The sequence below is a fragment of the Nanorana parkeri genome, unplaced genomic scaffold (assembly GCF_000935625.1).
Source record: "Nanorana parkeri isolate BGI_ZX_2015 unplaced genomic scaffold, ASM93562v1 scaffold546, whole genome shotgun sequence".
NCBI classification, from domain to species: Eukaryota; Metazoa; Chordata; class Amphibia; order Anura; family Dicroglossidae; genus Nanorana; species Nanorana parkeri.
In genome coordinates this window covers 124,164-142,001 of record NW_017306814.1, presented here as the reverse complement: position 1 = coordinate 142,001, position 17,838 = coordinate 124,164, and the positions used below count along the sequence as shown (strand labels likewise).

General features: G+C 42.2%; 1 protein-coding gene across 1 annotated transcript in view; it reads left to right on the top strand.

The window, feature by feature from the left end:
* Positions 1 to 17,838, top strand: part of CLVS1 (clavesin 1) — a 73,412-nt gene that overhangs the window by 37,119 nt on the left and 18,455 nt on the right. Inside the window, exons 4-5 of the mRNA XM_018561813.1 lie at positions 13,021 to 13,131; positions 17,328 to 17,563. Coding sequence (XP_018417315.1) covers positions 13,021 to 13,131; positions 17,328 to 17,563 — 347 coding nt within the window. The remainder of the gene's footprint in view (positions 1 to 13,020; positions 13,132 to 17,327; positions 17,564 to 17,838) is intronic.

The window sequence follows — 17,838 nt, the reverse complement described above, 5'->3', positions numbered from 1 at the left end:
GGAATGTGCTTGCGATCTCCTTCTGACAACTGCTCGATCTGACTATTTGTGGGCTGATCAGTGATAATCTCATGTCTGTGAGTCATCCCCGATGCCGCTGGCTGGCCGTTATCAGGATAACAATGGATTGTGTAGGTTGGAAAACCTGGATTGATTTCTAATTCTATTGTTCTTCTCAAGATAAAGGATGCTGGCTGTGTCTTCCTGAGCTGCTCTTCTCCTCATTCACATAAACATGTAACATTAAGCAGAGCAGACTTTGCAAGTTTATAAAGAACTCTGCATCATTCTTTAGATCACATGCCAACAGTCCTCAACTGTCTATGGGCTGCCTAGCAAATTGATCTGATACTGCAGATTGTGACCTAAAAGACCATGATTCCAGGTTATTGTCTGCTCAGAATAGGAAGATTAGCAGGCATGTTGGTAGATTCAGTCAGAAGATGATAACCATTATCTGTCCGTGTGAGCAATCATTTTCCAACTGTATTCACAGTCCCCAGAGATACCACAATCAATACTCAGAAGTTGTAGGGCCGAATTGGTTCTTAATCTTGTCACTTGGTGCTCGGGAAGTGGTATTAACCTATTTGTGGCCAAGCGAGCCATTGTTGTCCTTGAAAACAATTACAGTGATGCATTATGAAAGATTGGCATAAACTGCTAAATGAAAATTGAGATGCATATATACTGGCCAATAGAAAAAAAAAAGGAAGAGAAAGAGCGCTGACCATGCCAAGGCAGAGAGAATTGTTTGCAATAATTGGATCATTCAAGAGACTCTTACAAATGATAATGAGTGCTTATAAATACCACCATGGTCATTATGTTTAGAAAAAAATTCTGACATGAAATGATTTCATGCTGGGGGTAAATATCTGCCAAGTTGGGAGGGTGTATCTCAAAGGGTTCAGGAGATGGAACCCACAGAGCTCCTACAGATTGTTCTACTTACAATGAAAGCTACCTATTTCACACTATTACCTGCCACACTTTACCAATCTCTGTTTCATTTTCTACTTCTGCTCCCAATGATGTTCAATGTGCTGCCATGTCCGACACCGCAGATCCTTCACTAGAAAAACCTCTGACAAGTCCCTCTTCAGATTGCACAGGTGTGAAGAGTAAACGGCTGAAGGTTTTTTGTTGCGAAGGCTGTGCAATGCTGGCAGGGCTGCACAGCGAACATCAATAGATTGGGGGAGCAAGTTAAGTATATTACATGGTGGGCTGCTCTCAGGGGGATGGGGGGAATTTAATAAAGGACAACTTCACCAAGAATCTAAACCTAATCCTTGAAATGGCATATAAGCTTTAACATGGTAATGTCATTTCAAAATTTGTTTTTAATAGGGTTTGCACCGATACCGATACTAGTATTGGTGCCGATGACAAGTATTTGGGCGAGTACTTGTAATGACCTGCCTCCAGCCTTCCTGATTGGTCATGAAGGCAGGCTGCCTAGCAACAAGTGAAGCCGGCTTCTTAGATAATCAGGAAGCTGGGCGGCACGTCATGACTCGCCTCCCAGCTTTTTGATTGGTCAGGAACCCAGGGCATACAGCACTGGTACTAGGTATCGCCGAATACCGAAAAAATAAATAAATAACGGTACTCGATACACGAAAACCGGTATCGGTGCATCCCTAGTTTTCCATCTTTTTAAATCTGCAGCTTTCATTAAAATATTACCTTGGGGCTCTGCCATGAAGGTGCTGGTTCGAGTACTTCCTTTTAAGAGGTGCCAAATATCTTCCAATTGTACTCCTGCTTGTCACCCTGTCGCATGACGTTCATAAGAGGCCGTGCTAACAAACATTGGACAGGCATGTCCTCAATTAGGTAGCTGATTGTAAGAAATAATGTACATCTAAGGTGGGGAAAGTGGATGCGGAGAGGAAAACAGGATGAAGAGATAACAGGATGGATGATGGATTTTAAAGAATTTATCAATATCCTTAAATCCAGTTTAAAAGCATAACTGATTACATATTATAGGAGCATTGTAAAAAATCAGTTGTATAAAAAAAATTCAAAATAGGCTGTTAAAAATAAATGGTTGTGGTACATAGATAGATTCACTCATCTACGTTTTTCATAGTAAAGCCACAATATTTCTCAAACTTTATGCATTGGCCTTTTTTACATTAGCTCCATTATGTCTAAAATGAACTGTGTTTAAAACCTATCCCTGCTTTTCATATAATGCCTATTAAAATCTCCAATAAAATGGTCAGTTCCCTGTGTAGTGGCTGGCAGAAAAGCCTTGACCAGCACCTAATATTTATGTAGAAAAATAGTATTTTTATTGCATAAGAACGGATGAACTACCTATGTTTCTACAAAGGGCTCCAATGGACTGGGTGGCAATCAGGATTGTACAGGCACATGTGGAAACCACTTGTAGCCTTCATTGTGAAAATACAGTTTCTCTTATTTTACCGATCTACCTGTTAACGACTGCTTGGAGTTACGGCCAGCTCACCAACCAGTCAGTATTGTACACTGTTCAGCAACTTGGGTCAAGCTCATCCCGCATCACCCTTTCTCAGACTCGACAGTCAGTTGGTCAGTATCCACTACTGTAGTGTACACAAGCATTTACAGTATGAAAACCAAAGTAATGTACTGTATATTAGAGCTCATTTTCTCTATACCTCGCTTAGCGGCTAATTCGCTTAATGACCTAGTCGTAGGAAGGGAAACTCGATCATTAAGTGAGGAGTGTCTGTAGATGATTCTCTCCTTTCCTCTACTGATCATGAAGACCCTTTAATATAATGGACCCCACATAGGAGGTGCATTTTTACCACTGTCAGCAAAATGGCACATTATGCAGCCTGAAGCTAGAACAGTGAATCTCACATTTGTCTCTCCCAGTTCTCTTCACAATTCTGTCCCTACGCTGGACCAAGGACTGATCAACAGCAATGTAGATGTAGAAATTGAAGCACCACCCCAAATTAAAATACCCCAGATACAACTTAATTTTATTAGGGTCAGGGGACATTCAAGTAGAGTAGCCAACACGTTTCATGGTTCCAAAACACACCTCCTTCAGAGGCTGCCAAACCGGCTGCCGACAAGCCTGAAGTACTCCCATCACAACTCAATTCAGCTTTCAAGCTGCAGGGCTTGTAGTCCACATGCATGATTTCTCTCATAAAACCCAGATGACGGTGGTGTGCAAGCCAAGAGAAATGGAATCCCTGTCCCAGCAGATAACAGTGCCCGGGACGGTTATCACACAGTTATTTGCTGGGACAGGGGTTCTCCCTGCTGCAGCCTCACAGCCTCACAGATTGTCAGCGGTTTCTCCCTACAGACTGTAATCGGCTGCAGTAATCTGTGTCAATGGGGATAGATTGCCGATTACAGCCTGTAAGGAGAACCCTCAGACAGTCTGTGAGCTCCACCCCCCCCTGCAGTCTAGTCACCTCTCTGCGGCGTCTGCGCTGGACTATATGTCTCTCGGCGCCCAGCGGTTGTGACATGCAATGAAAATTATCAGTGCCCCCCCAGATTTGACTGTGGTATCTTATGTGCCCCCCCACCCCCCCCATATATTGTTCCTAGAGTCGCCACTGGCCCCAGGGTAATGCACATATGTGATGCTGAAGCTCCATGATTGAAAGAACTGAAACTCAGTATATAAAAGAGGCAGACCAGGGGAGAAAAGAGTGAGATGATGCTGGACATTCTCCAACCAGAAAAGAGGGGGGCTCTATCAGATTTGCTTCAGCTTCTAATGCACACTGTGAGAAGCTCAGAGTAAGCAATCCCAGTTGAGGAGAAGAGCCTGTACTACTGTACAAGACTGATGGTAAGGTGAATGGGCCCTCATTCACTAAGCACTGCACTGTGGGAAGCAGGGGGTATTTCTCATGTTCCCCCATCCCCGGAAGTACCAGGTTTTCACAAGCTATATAGGGGTTTCGGTCAGGAGGCAAAGCATAAATTCGTTGTAAAGCAGGTTTAGGAAACCTGGTGTGGAACTACAAGACCCAAGAAGCATTGCAAGACTCAGCCACAGGCATGACTAGGCATGCCTAGAGGCAGATGCTTGATGGGGTTTGTAGTTTCACCATAGCTGGAGTGCTGAGGTTGCCTACCCCTGCTGTAGAGCCTTGTATTAAGCTTATCAGTTAGTTTGCTTTTTCTAAGCCAAGCACGAGTTCTTTATTAGGACATCCACTTTTTTCTTCAAGGACTTTCCAGATAGCTATATAGCAGTCTTTAGTTTTCATGGTGTGCCCTTCTGTTTCTTGACAATCAGCGACCTTGGTCCAACACTGCGGTAGAAATAAAAATAGCCTAGTGTAACTATGAAGCGACTAATTACTCCAGCGGCTTTATTCACTCATGTCCAAATATCTGACTAAAGCACGGGCTTTTCAGAAGCAAATAATATGTTAATATTTCATTATCTCTTATTTCTTCTTTGCATCTCAGCTCATTCGGTGGGAATTAATGTCCGCATTTCATTATATGCAGGCATTCATTGTGCTCTAAACACATCCGTTCAGTTGGTTTTACCAAAATCCCAAAGGATTACGTGGGTGAGAAAAAGAAGCATTTCAGGAGCCATCGGGACGTCTGCTCTATTGTATGCACGTTCTTTAGACCGTAATGAAGCCTTAAAATGTGGGACTTCGTGAGATTTACTCATTTATTTTATTAACAATGCCAGATGAAAGAGAAAAGATGTTTTGTTATTCTGGAGAATATGTATTTAGTGCTGTATTAAATGGCATTACAAAGCAAAATACATAGGTGAGACTCCTGAAGATGGAATCTGCTGAATTCTGTCTCCAAGGCTCTGTACTAGTTCTGTGATATTAAAGTGAAACTAAACCCTCTTATCCTTTGTAAATGATTTTTTAATGATTCCATACTTTCTGCGGATACCACGGCTGGTGGAAGGAAGTTCCAGAATTGTACCACTCTAACAGAAAAGAATCCCCTTTTTGGGCACAGACCCGGGCACATGATTGCAAACCCGTACTGCCCGGGTGAAACCCGGACGGGTGGCAACCCTACCTTTGCCCCTTGTGGCTACATGTTTTTTCCTCCAATTTGTGGCCTCTTGTCTTCTTTAGTGAGTTTACAGTGAAAGGTTTATTGTAGAGGTGCCCCAAAATGAAAATGTTAAAACTGAAGCAAAACCAAAATGCAAAAATATGTCGGACTGAAAAAAACAAAAGTTCTAACTTTTTCAAAAAAAAATTAAATATTTTATTTCTATGTATTTTTTATTTTATTTTATTTTTTTAAATATTTTAATATATTTTATTTTTTATTAAATATTTTCATTTTTACTTTACTTTTAGGTGCTTTAAGGAAATATTAGGGATCTAATGACCAAAATTGAACCGCATACTCAAGTGATCTATAAAGCGTCAAGATTATTGCTTTGTGTCTGGAGTACATTCCCTTTTTAATGCATGACAGTACTCTTCTAGTTTTGTTTGCTGCAGCCTTGCATTGCATGCTATTGTTTAATCTGTAGTCAACTATGACCCCCAAATCTTTTTCCACATCTGACTTCCCTAGTGGAACTCCCATTAACATGTAGTCTGCATGCCTGTTTTTAACCTCAAAATGCATTACTTTACATTTCTCAACATTAAAGCTTATCTGCAATGTAATTGCCCACTCACCTATTTTATCCAGGTCCTCCTGTAATATTGCTATGTCTAATTTTGAATTTATTACCCTGACAATTTTAGTATTATTAGCAAAAACAGAAACACGGTTGTTAACCATTCCCCACTGTCATTAATAAACAGGTTGAACAGTATTGGGCCTAGCACAGAACATTGGTGCACACCACGCTCGACCAATTCTAGAATTCTACTCTCAGAACACCTTCCTATAGCCAGTTCTAGTTCAGTTATCCATGTGCACACCTGTTCATCTATGCCCATAGATTGCCCATATGATTGTCCAGTCATTATGGAGTCCCTGAAAATTAGGAACAAGGGTCTCACTATAACTTCACTGAGCTCTTTAAGTATCCTTGGGTGCAGGTTATCTGGTCCTGATGATTTATTCACATTACGTTTTTCTAGTGTTTGTTGAACCCTAACAGTTTGCATGCCTTAAAACTTATTTTAGCTCATCCATTGAGATGTTACTTTGTAATAGGTTGCCTTTATTGAAGAACTCTGCTAAACACTTTTTTTATCTAAAGTCCTTCATTTACATATTTTATATATATAGTATATATGTATACAGTAGTCCCTAGCAGCAATATACATCACTCATTACATGTAGGTACATATAGATCTATTGCCAAAATGGTAGCCTTGGCCTGTGAATTAGCCTTTGGTAGCCTTTGCTTTTTTTTTTTTCAAAACATTTTAATTTTCATTCAAAAACATTATAACGTCCACGAGGTTAGCGTTGGTAGACAATTCAAGCAGGGGAGTATGGAGCGGGGTTCCTGGCCCAGAGTGGATTTTCATTTTGCCCGACCTATCCTCGTTCAGTAACTGAGTTAAAATCTCCCCCTATGAGCTTATTTGGGTTGTCGTCCTGTAGTATCCATGAGAAAAATGTTTTGTGTATCTTGATTTTGACCCGCAATTTACGCCCCTGTTGGTCTGTATCAACATGTAGTACATTATATGGTAAAGATTTGTTAAACAGTATCGCTACCCGAGCTCATCTTCCCACCGCAGGGGAGCTGATAATCTCGCCCACCCACAATTTGTGTAATCTATTAATATCTTCTTTGGAAAGATGCGTTTCCTGTAGGAACACTATGTCTGCTTTCAACTTTTTTAGATGTCGGAGGACCATCATACGTTTAGCTGGGGATCTTAGGCCATTAATATTCCAGGAGATCACTCTCATATTGGACTGAGAACCAGCTGGAAGAAATCACAAGAAAACATGTCCATTATTAATACCGTATACTTTAGCATGACAGTATGCAATTTTACATCCAGTATTTGGATCGGGCTGTGTGCTCCTAACCATATTAGCTCACATGACCATTGTGAGACCAAGGTGAAATATCTAGTCAACTTGTACCACCTAATAGTAGCTGTTAGTACCCAAAAACCATGAATTGTGGGGGCAAAAGCCCTGACTATAACGGTCATTATTTGACGGTCAACGGGACCATTGCTTCGTGCCGAAAAAGAACAAAACAAACCTAAACATAACATTAGAAAGAACATAACAAACAAAAACACTAAAACATTAGTGCACATTTCGTGACTTCACTTTTTTCCCTCTATAGCTCTACAGAGTGAGCACGCGGGCTTCCCTCTAGCCAGGGGGGTAAAAACCCGGGTAGGTATCGGTGTGTTTGTGATTCTACCTCAATCTCAATCTTAAGTAGGAGGTAGTCTTGATCCGCCAACGTCTCTAGCTAGTTATAGCATGACCCAATCATCGCCTGTAGTAGCAGTGTAGAAATGGCGATAGAAAAAAACAGAAAAAAGAAAAAATGTAAAATAGCTACTTGCGGTATTTCGGGCAGTCACTGGAAGGTAATGTCGTCTGTGCGATCCTCGACATTGCAAGGAGGGCTGCTCCGTTTAGGCATAGCACTGGGAATGGGTAAATTAGGAGAGACTCTGGGTTGTAATACTTCTGGGGCCCAATGTGACCATCCGGTGAGCATGGGTGTAGTCATATCGTCCCCTGTTCAGGGTGAGTCGGTGGGTGTCATCGGTAAACGCATCGCCGTCTTCCTAGCTGGGGTGGCGACATGCTGTAAAGGGGGAGACCGTCCGGCTCCCATGGAGGCTGCAGGGGATCCCAACCGCTCAATGAACTTGAGTGCCGCCTCTGGGTCCTGGAACGAGTGAGGGAATCTATCTTCCGTTTGAAAACGGAGGGTCGCAGGATAAGCTAGAGTAAATCTGACCTTTTTTTGATGGAGGATCGAGCAGGCCCTGTTGAATGCTTTGCGTTTCCTGGTAACCTCCGCTGAGTAATCCGCGAATAAGAGAAGTCGATGGCCATCCAGGTAAAGTTCTTTTTTGGCGCGGAATGCTTGCATAACCGCCAGCCGATCAGTATAGTCTAGGTATCTGGCTATTATAGGCCGCGGACCTTTCCTGTCGGAGTTGGGAGGTCCCACACGATGTGCTCGTTCCACACTGCATCGGGATCTAGGCCTAGGATATCAGGGATATTGTGAGCGCAGATAGACACCAGCATCTGTGGTCGGTATGACTCTGGCAGGCCTACTATCCGTATGTTGTTGCGACGGGAACGGTTCTCTAGGTCATCCACCTTGTCCAGTAGAAATTGGACTTGTTTGTCAGTAGCTTTCATTTGAGATGTATAGGTGTCCGCTCCTTCCTCCAGGGACGTTATCCGGGTCTCTGCCTCGGTGATCCTGTGCGCTTGATTCAGGAGGTCGTGGCGCAGGGATTGTATGCCTTTGAATACCGCCTTGTTGACTGCGTCTTGGATGGTGGGGCGAAGTAGTTTGGCCACCTCTGCTGCAATCATACCGTGGTCCGATAGCGCCGGCATGTCTTCCTCCGAAGAGGCGCTCGCATCCCGCATGTCGGGAGTGGCCGCCATCTTGGGCTGTGTTTGAGGCCGCTTTCCCCGGACAGGAGTGCCTTTGCCTCTCGGACCCGTTCGGCGTTTTGCAAGGAACTTGTCCATGTTCCTGAGGGGACAGGTAGCAGAGCAGGCTGTCGGCAGGCTAGATCGCGCTGTTGAGGTCCTATTTTATATATAGATTAGTCCTGGCTATTCGGGAGCTCTGCACCCTGCGTCCGCTACATCAGGCGCCGGAACCGGAAGTCCTCATAGCCTTTGCTTTAGCAATGTTGCTCTGCTTTTCTGCATCTCTCTATTTCTTCTGTTTTTATTGGGTAACCTACAAGGTACACCCATTGGTCAGTGTCTGTTAGTAATGCAATAGTCTAATAAAAATAAAGAACAGTTCACCTGTCACTGTCAGTTAGGCCCCATACACACGGGACGTTCTGTGATCCCTGCAGCAAGAACCTACAGATTCCTGCAGCAGGAATCCCAGATCTCCATGTTCAGATGTGGTCACTGTACCCGTTCATGTTAATGGCAGCGTGACAGTGACTGCATCTGCTGGCGGCAGTCCGCATGTAATCACAAAAGGTATAATTACATGCGGTTTGGAATAGATGATTGTCCCTGATAGCATCCATCCTGCATCCAGCGACAATCATCTGTCCCAAACTGCATGTAGTCATACCATGAACAATTACATGTGGACTGCCGCTTACAGATGCAGCCACTGTCATTAACTTGAATGGGTGCAGCAACCATATCTGAATGGGGACACCTGGGATTCCTGCCGCAGGAATCCATATGATTTTGCCTTAGGAATCCCAGAACGCCCCCTTGTGAATTGGGCCTAATAACTCGGAAATTGTAATAGAGTGCAGTTACTAATAGCAGCCAATCTCATGTCAGGTTTCATAAGTAGGATCTTTTATCTTTTCTTTATTTGACTGTTAAATGGCAGTGCAGTGGACCATTTCTGCAGTCAGGTCAATTGCCTTTATATAGTATAAGTTGTATATTTATAAATGATTCAGCATCAAATTTGCCAGTAATTGTTATAGAAATTCACCCTTCTAACATTTAGCCACATGTGCCTGGCATTTTATGCCTACATTCACCCTTCTTATCATAGGGTGAATGTGTTCTAGTCAAATGTGACAGCCAGTGAAAAGCTGATGAATATCAACTTTTAAAACAGCTTTTAACCCGGCAGGCATATATGCGGACCTGAACTCTCAATAGAGCTCCCTCCCCAGATATGCCATCTGCCATTCTCATAACAAGAGTGTAGTCAGAATGAAACTTCCTTCCAGGTTGATGCCAGGGCACTTTCCCTTCAGGGTGCTTTGATAGGGAATCCCTGACGAGGGGGCTTTATGTTCTACCCCCATGGTGAACACTTAGATGCCGAGTCTACTAATGTTATGTGGTGTACATTGCATGTTGAACTGTGTTAAGCATGCTGCAGACATGACACACGGAAGAATCAGCTTAAAACATTTGCTTCTCTAATCCCTGCAAATAGAGGAGTCATAATATGCTATAGTGTTACAGTAGGAGAGATGGACTGTGTAGTAATACGTGGAGTTTTGAACCTACACATTAAATGGTCCCTAGTGATGAATTGCATCTTATTTAATTAGTGGGAAATTAAATGAAGTTCAACTTATTACCAAACCCACAAAGAAAGTATATAGTGCTACCAGCAGTAGTTTTAGTATATGAATAAGCATTAGGAGGCATTTTGCCAATCTTTCTTAGGCACTTATAGTCTATGAATAGGATAATGGTCTATCAATGGAAGCCCATTTGGTGGTGTGAGTATTGTTCCTGAGTTATATGCAGTTACGGGCCAGCATCCCACATCTAGGAGAGTTTCACTTAATGTAAGTAGGTTAGTCTTCCATACGTTTTTATTATAGATTGAGGTGACCCCCCCCCCCTTTTCTGAGAACCCTAAACAGATCACTGTGCATGTGGGTCAGTAAGAATAAAACATCCCACATACACACAAATAGTTTTTCTGTGGTTAATATGACTAATGCTTACATTTCAGGTTCCAGTAGATTCTATGGCTGTTCCTTGGCAGGTCTCCTTTAGTTCCGAAATCTAAAAAGAGATGCAGAACTCCTTTCTACCTCCCTTCTCAACTTCTTAAACAGAACAGTATCTGTATCTTTGGAGGTGTATCTCCATTTTAGGGAAGCCCTCCCTCCCCAAAACTGAGGGTCCTGCAGATTGGCATTAACATGCAGTGAACTGGCCACTTACTGCCTACTGCCGTGGCAATACCAGTTGGCATAACTAGTTATTCCTGGAGGGGGGGGCACACTTTTTTAAAATTATTTATTGATTTTAAAAAATACATTAACCCTAAGAGACCCTTTGTTAAAGCCCAGCTTCAGAGCGCTCCATAGGCAGTAATTGAATTTTCATTGTGAAATACAATGATTCAGCATCTCAACACTGTTGAATTTTAGTCTCAAAGGAGTTCAGTGAATGTACAAGGAGGGTAACATTCACCCTTTTTAAAATGAATGTAACAGTAAGCACCTCATGTAAGAACAAATGAATGGATGTTAGGGAATATTGGGCAAATGTATTGGAAATGTGTGCATGTTGCCCAGTTAATTTTGAGAGAATGTTGGGTGAATAAAGGGTGAATGCCGCAGAATCCTTATAAATTTACCCCTATAGTGACACTAAACAAAGGAATTAAACCTTAAAAATAAATTCAAGTACCTTAAATATTCACAGAAATGTAACTTTTATTTGTGGATCACTCAGCTGTAGAACCTCAAATTATCTCTGAATTGGTGCTGACACTGTCCATCTTTCTGGAGGGTGGCTACTTTTGTTCCCCATGGTCCCTGTGTGTGTTGTAACGTAGCCACCACTCCAAGTTCACTTTCGTTATGGACTTCAATCACAAAACAAATTAGTAAACTAATCCTGAGATTGTAGTCCATCAAGGGAGTGAGCTTGGAGCGGTGGCTACTTTACAAAACACACACATAGGGAACAAAGGTAGCCACCCTCCAGAAGAAATGAGTGTCAGCACCAATTCAGAGATGATTTGAGTATCTACAGCCAGAGGCGTAACTAGAAACCTCAGGGCCCCAGTGCAAGAAACCATTAAGGCCCCCCCCCCCCAAAAAAACATGATTTTGATACCTTTTTTTTTCTATTAAATAAAAAGTATGTTTTTTTTAAACTTTCAGGGCTAGTGCACACCAGCTCCAGTGTGTTCCGGACGATTTAGTGCTGGAACACACTGGATTGCATCCCGGCCAGCTCACTGCGTTCTGCGGAAGAAGGGGGCGTGGCGGTGCATTAAAGTCAATGGCAGCACGGTGCTGCACTGGAACGCATGGCAAATCAATGCCTGCGTTCCGTTGCGGTCAGAAAAAATAGTGCATGCAAATGGAGTTCCCTGACTGGCCACACTACAGCGACTTCCCCATCCCTCTGTCTGAACTGCGGTCCACAAATGTCAAAAACACTGTGTGTGATGGGCCCTCTTCTTTCTCCCTGGGCTTCCCCCAACTGGCCAAATACCAGGGCCCGGTCGCAAATATTTGGTGCTATTCTGCATTGCTGTATAATGATTATACAGTAATGCAGAATAGCTCCAACTATGCAGGACTGCAAATCCCAGCAATACATTATAATGTGAATAAATATAATAACAGCAGCAACTTCTTACTCCCCTTCCCCCCACACTGGACTTACCTGACTCCTACAGCCGCTCAGCTGCCTCGTCTTTGGCGGCCAGGGGGCGGGGCTGAGTGAAGAGCGTCCGTCCTCTCCCAGTCCCAGCTGAAGAATGTGCTGCCTGGCGGTGCCTGCTGTGTCGGTAGCGGCCCCGCCAGGCTGACAAGTGACAGACAGAGCCTCTCTATCCCCGCACAGCCGCCCGTACAGGCAGAGCGGCGGTGGATGGAGCGGCGCTATCTGAAGGGGGAGACAGCAGTAGGAAGCTTTCGGGCCCTCTGCTTCCTCTCTGCCCCCCCCCCCAACAAGCAGAACGCCAGGGCCTGGTCACAATTGCGACCGCTGCGACCCTGGTAGTTCCGCCAGTGTCTACAGCTGAGTGATACACAAATAAGATACATTTTTGTTAATAGTTAAGATACTTGAATGTATTTTTAAGGTTCAACTCCTAAGTTTAGTATCACTTTAAGAGAGTCTTTGATGATTTCATAACCATATAACTTATTAACGGTGTCCAGATAAATGGGGCTGTAAAACGTGGACTAAACAATGGACTTCATATACTGAAATCCCTTTTTACAGGTATTATCTACAAAACAGATTACAACATTTTTCGCTCTAGTGTTCCTTTAATGTCCATCTGGATTTGATGGTTGCAGTGCCATTGAATCTAATGGTAAAACTGTGTTATTGTCATGTCACTTGTATAATGGATTGCCTTTCTGACCAACTGACTGAGCTATTATGTCCAGTAATGAGCTCCTGTGTTTTCTCTTTTTATTCTAGGACAGTTTTCCGGCCCGTTTCGGAGGCGTTCATTTTGTCAATCAGCCTTGGTACATCCATGCATTGTATACAATAATTAAACCGTTCCTTAAAGACAAGACCCGGAAAAGGGTAAGGCTTGTGAACACATGTAAGACCGGCTTCCTGGGTTGCCTAGAATTCCCTAAGGACTCAGGATAACCTGATTTTCCTGGTGACCTCTGAGATGAAGTCACATCACATGTCGCGATCCCAGCTGTAGGCTGCAGATTGTCCGCGCCTGATCAATAAAGCTGTGACAATGGATTATTTTCAGTGGGAGTCACTGTGCTGCGGGTATCTTTGATCTTCAGAGAGAACGAGAATGAAGCAGTTGGAATCTCATTTCTTAGACGATAAAGGGAAAATATATTAAAACTCCTGACAGAGCCAGGAATCTGTAATTACATACAATGGAAGGAAGGTTCAGCTGCCGTGCATAATCGCGTATATCTGTTTACAGCACAAGGTGTTCCATTTCATAATTTCATTATCTTCCAGTACCTGGATCTATTGAGCCAAGAGCTTTTCTTGTGAACGTGCCTAACGCTCAGATGCACAGTCTTTGCTCTTCATGAGAACGCCACATTTTTTTTCTTTTACATTATTTTAATGTTCTCATAGCTTCAGCGCTGTAGCTTGATACTTGGAGAAGCGTTAACTGTTTGATGCCAGTACAATACGGACACTGGCAGCAATTAAACACGCTAGTGAATCTGTGTACTATAAATAATACATCTATATACAGTACTATTAGTGATTAATTATAATAAGTATATGATATTATAATAATAGGTACAGGTACATTTATAATAGTTATACTATAGTATAATAGGTACAGGTACATTTATAATATAGTATAATAGGTACAGGTACATTTATAATAGGTATATTATATTATAAAAGGTACAGGTACAGTTTTCCAAAATTCAGACATTCGGAAACATCCGAATTTCCAAATCCCAATGCATCCAAATGTGTCCAAATAAGAATTTTCATTTACGAATTTCATATCCCGTCCGCATTTCGATCAAAAAAGAAATTGAATTGGACATGCTACTTTTCTAGCCAGATGTGTTTTTCGGTTTAATGCATCCAAATGGGTCGGAATCCAGATTTTCGAATTGCATTCGGGAGCTCCAGAATGCCATTCGGGTCTGGGACCTTAGGTTTAGTTTTATGTATATATGGGTCACAATGTTGCCGCTACGAATATTCAGTCGTATTATAGACCACTACTTATATATACATAATACTAAAACGGATGCTCCAAGAGAGCTCCTGAATGCCATTCGGGTCTGGAAGCCTCAGCTTTAATATGACACCCAGACTCGTACTGCTTTCTTGAGCTCCCGAATGGTATTCGGAAATTTGGACTCCCAAATGCCTTTCGGGTCTAGGAGCTTCAGCTTTAGTATTAATATCTGTATATGGTTCTCTGTGGTATTCACAACGAATATTCGTAAACTCATCGGAAGCTAACGAAAATTCGGATTTCCTTCGAATACGAAACCTGATCCGAATTGAATTTCGGATCCAAATCCCGAAATAACGAAATAACCGAACCAAAGTTTTTCCGCAGCTTACATGTCTAATGCCAACCCATTCCTTGTGTACCACAATCCACAATAATGTGTGTTAACACAACGGATAGTGCGAATGGACCCTAATAGTTTCTGCTACATGATTAAAGTTGAGACGCATGCAAGTAGCTATTTACACAGATTATATACATATAAGGGAAATGTTTACCTGCTAAAGGATTTGTATTTTTGTTCATCCAGTGTTCATCCAAGTTTTACCCAACTATGCCACACAGCAAAGCCCTGACTGGCAAGGCAGAATACCTGATTTTCCCTGCTATATTTTGGTAACACTAACAGGTCTTGTCTGTGCCCGTCTGTAACTGGGCAGCGAAAGGAGAAGCAGCAGACTGATTTCATCTCTCTGTTACTAAGCTCCCTCCTCTTATCAGTGTGCTCCTTGCACTTGGTGCTCATACTGCCTGCAATTAAAAAATACATTTAAGTGTTTATTAATAATTAGAGAGCTGCATAACTTGTGTATTTTATATCTGCCTGGAGCTCAGCTTTAAAGAAGATTTTTTTTTTTACCCTGGCAGTGGGGTTACCTCCACACTGCAAGGGTTAAGTGTTTGTTTTGGTCTAGGTGCAGAAATAACAAAGTTATACTCAAATGAGCCTCACAGCTGGCAGGCTGTTACAGCGCTCCCTCCAGCCCGTCTGCTCCTCTGCTGCAGTAATGATACATCCCTCGGCGTTCTCATGTCCAATACACTGTGTATAGAACATGACGACTCAGGGATCTTAGACCACTGCAGCGGAGGTGGGAGAGACGTCCCAGGGACCAGTCTAACAACAAGTCGGCTCGGAGGATCAGGTGAGTATAATGTTTTTATTATAGCACCTTGATGAAAATAAGCAGTTAATCCTTGCAGTGCGGGAGTAGCCTCACTGCAAGGGTTAGGAAAAGTTGTTTTTTCCATGAGTTCTTCTTTAAATCTCAGCAATATGCGATTGGAAGAGTTTAAATGTTCAGTTCACATTAAAAGTAATATGATACCAGGAGATTCTAGTAGTGCATCCGAGCTGCTAAAAATCACCCGTGTAGCACCACTGTTACAATACTGAAAAATTCTGCTTTCCTCTATTTGCGCATATTTTCTATTCATTTGAATGAAGTTGTTCAGAATATAAATAGTGTATTAGCACATTTGTTTTCCAGTGCATCTTAACTGAACAAACTTAAATAAAATAGTGTAAACAAAAGCAACCAATCAGAAATGAATTTTTATGACCACCAGCAATCAAGCTGATGAAGGATGGCTTTGACTGGTTAAGCGGAACTGGTTAAAGCGGAAATAAAGTAATTGAAGTCGTATTAAACGCTCATTTAAAAAAAAATGATACATTCATATCAGACAAATATACATTGCCAAACACTTACAGCCATCATATTTCCAAATAACTCCAACTCTCTCAGCTCAGCTTCCCTGAACGTCCGGTCCAGTACAAGAACACAAGGGACAGCTGCCCAACTACTTGCTTGGAGAGGGAAAAGAGAGGAGAGAGGATCAGAGAGACCGTGGAGTGTCTTGTCTTACCTTGCTGTGTCTGTGTGTTTGTAGTAGAACAGAATGTCACCAGCACACCAAACAATGTGGTCAAGTGTTCGTCCTTTATTGGCCAATATTGTCACATTGAAGCAATGTTTCGGGGCTGCGCAGGGTCCCCTTCATCAGGCACGGTGTGACACGGGGCAGTAATACACATAACATATATAGACATACAATTAACCTTATCACCCAATGGAAAAACAGTCAAGAAATGGGTGATTAGGTTAATTGTATGTCTATATATTATATGTGCATTACTGCACCTGTGTCATGCTGTGCCTGATGAAGGGGACCCTGCACAGCCCTGAAACATTGATTCAATGTGACAAAATGCATCAATAAAGGACGAACACTTCACCACATTGTTTGGTGTGCTGATGACATCCTGTTCTACGTTTGATGCCTGTGGTGTCATCTGCTGTCACTACAGCACCCACCTTCAGGGGTTCTTTGGTAAGGAGTGTGGCAGGACATCCTAAGGACTATGTGTTTGTGGAGACACGCACAACTTACTAGCACACACAAGGGTGGCTCCCTAGGACCTTGGAACGAAAGGGGCCACCCTAAAATAGGATATTAGGGCCAGTGCTCAGTGGACCAGCTAATTCTGCAGGAAACGAAAACTTTTGAAGTAGCTTAATAACCTTTTGACTTTAATATCACTTTAAATTGCAACTGAAGCCAAAGCTTTTATTAATTTTTGGATAGAATGGTGATGGATTAGTTCAGGTTTTTATTGCTGTTTTGATCTCCGTTAGGGAGAATCACCATCTCTATGTGTCCTGGCGAACATTATTACTGGAATTAAAAGGAAATCCTATATTTTGGGTTGTTAGTGGAACAGAAAATGATGGGAAATCTTCCAAGGGGGACAGTAGTTCTGGTATCAAGGTAGATAGGTAGGTAGATAGGTAAAGTGGTAGGTAAGATGGGTCACTTTGCTGTAAGGCAATAGAGATAGAGTGGAGAGGGATTCGACCCCCTGCCATAATATGAAAGTATGCTATGCATTATTATAAGAGCCCATAACCCCGCAAACGTTACATTTCTACTTTCATTTTTTTAAAAGAACAATTTCTCTCTAATAAATATGATAATATATGTTCATAAACATCATCCACTCTCCATGATTCATTTTCTCTATTTCTCCCAGATTTTTCTTCACGGGAACAATCTGAACAGTCTGCACCAGCTCATCCACCCAGAATGTTTGCCATCTGAATTTGGCGGAACCCTTCCTCCTTATGACATGGGCACCTGGGCTAGGACATTGCTTGGTCCTGATTACAACGATGACAATGAGTACACTCACACATCCTACAACGCTATGCATGTGAAGTATGCGCCTACCAATTTAGAAACAGAGTGTTCTCCGAAATTCATGAAAAGGTATTAATTTCTTGTGTAGCTATTGATCAATCACTCTTCTAACACGGACTGTAATTCCCCAAAGCCGTTTATATTATTACATTTATTGGTTTTGCAGTTGAAGTATTTGTCTCATGTGTTATACTTAATCAATGCTCAAGTTATCATTCATTTTGATGTAACCAGTAAAGCAGTAAAATCATTGTAAGATGAATGTGTTTTTTTATGTTGAAGTTTTTAGTGGGTATATTTTCTAAGAAACAAAAAGCTAGGGTTAAATGATACCACCCTAATAT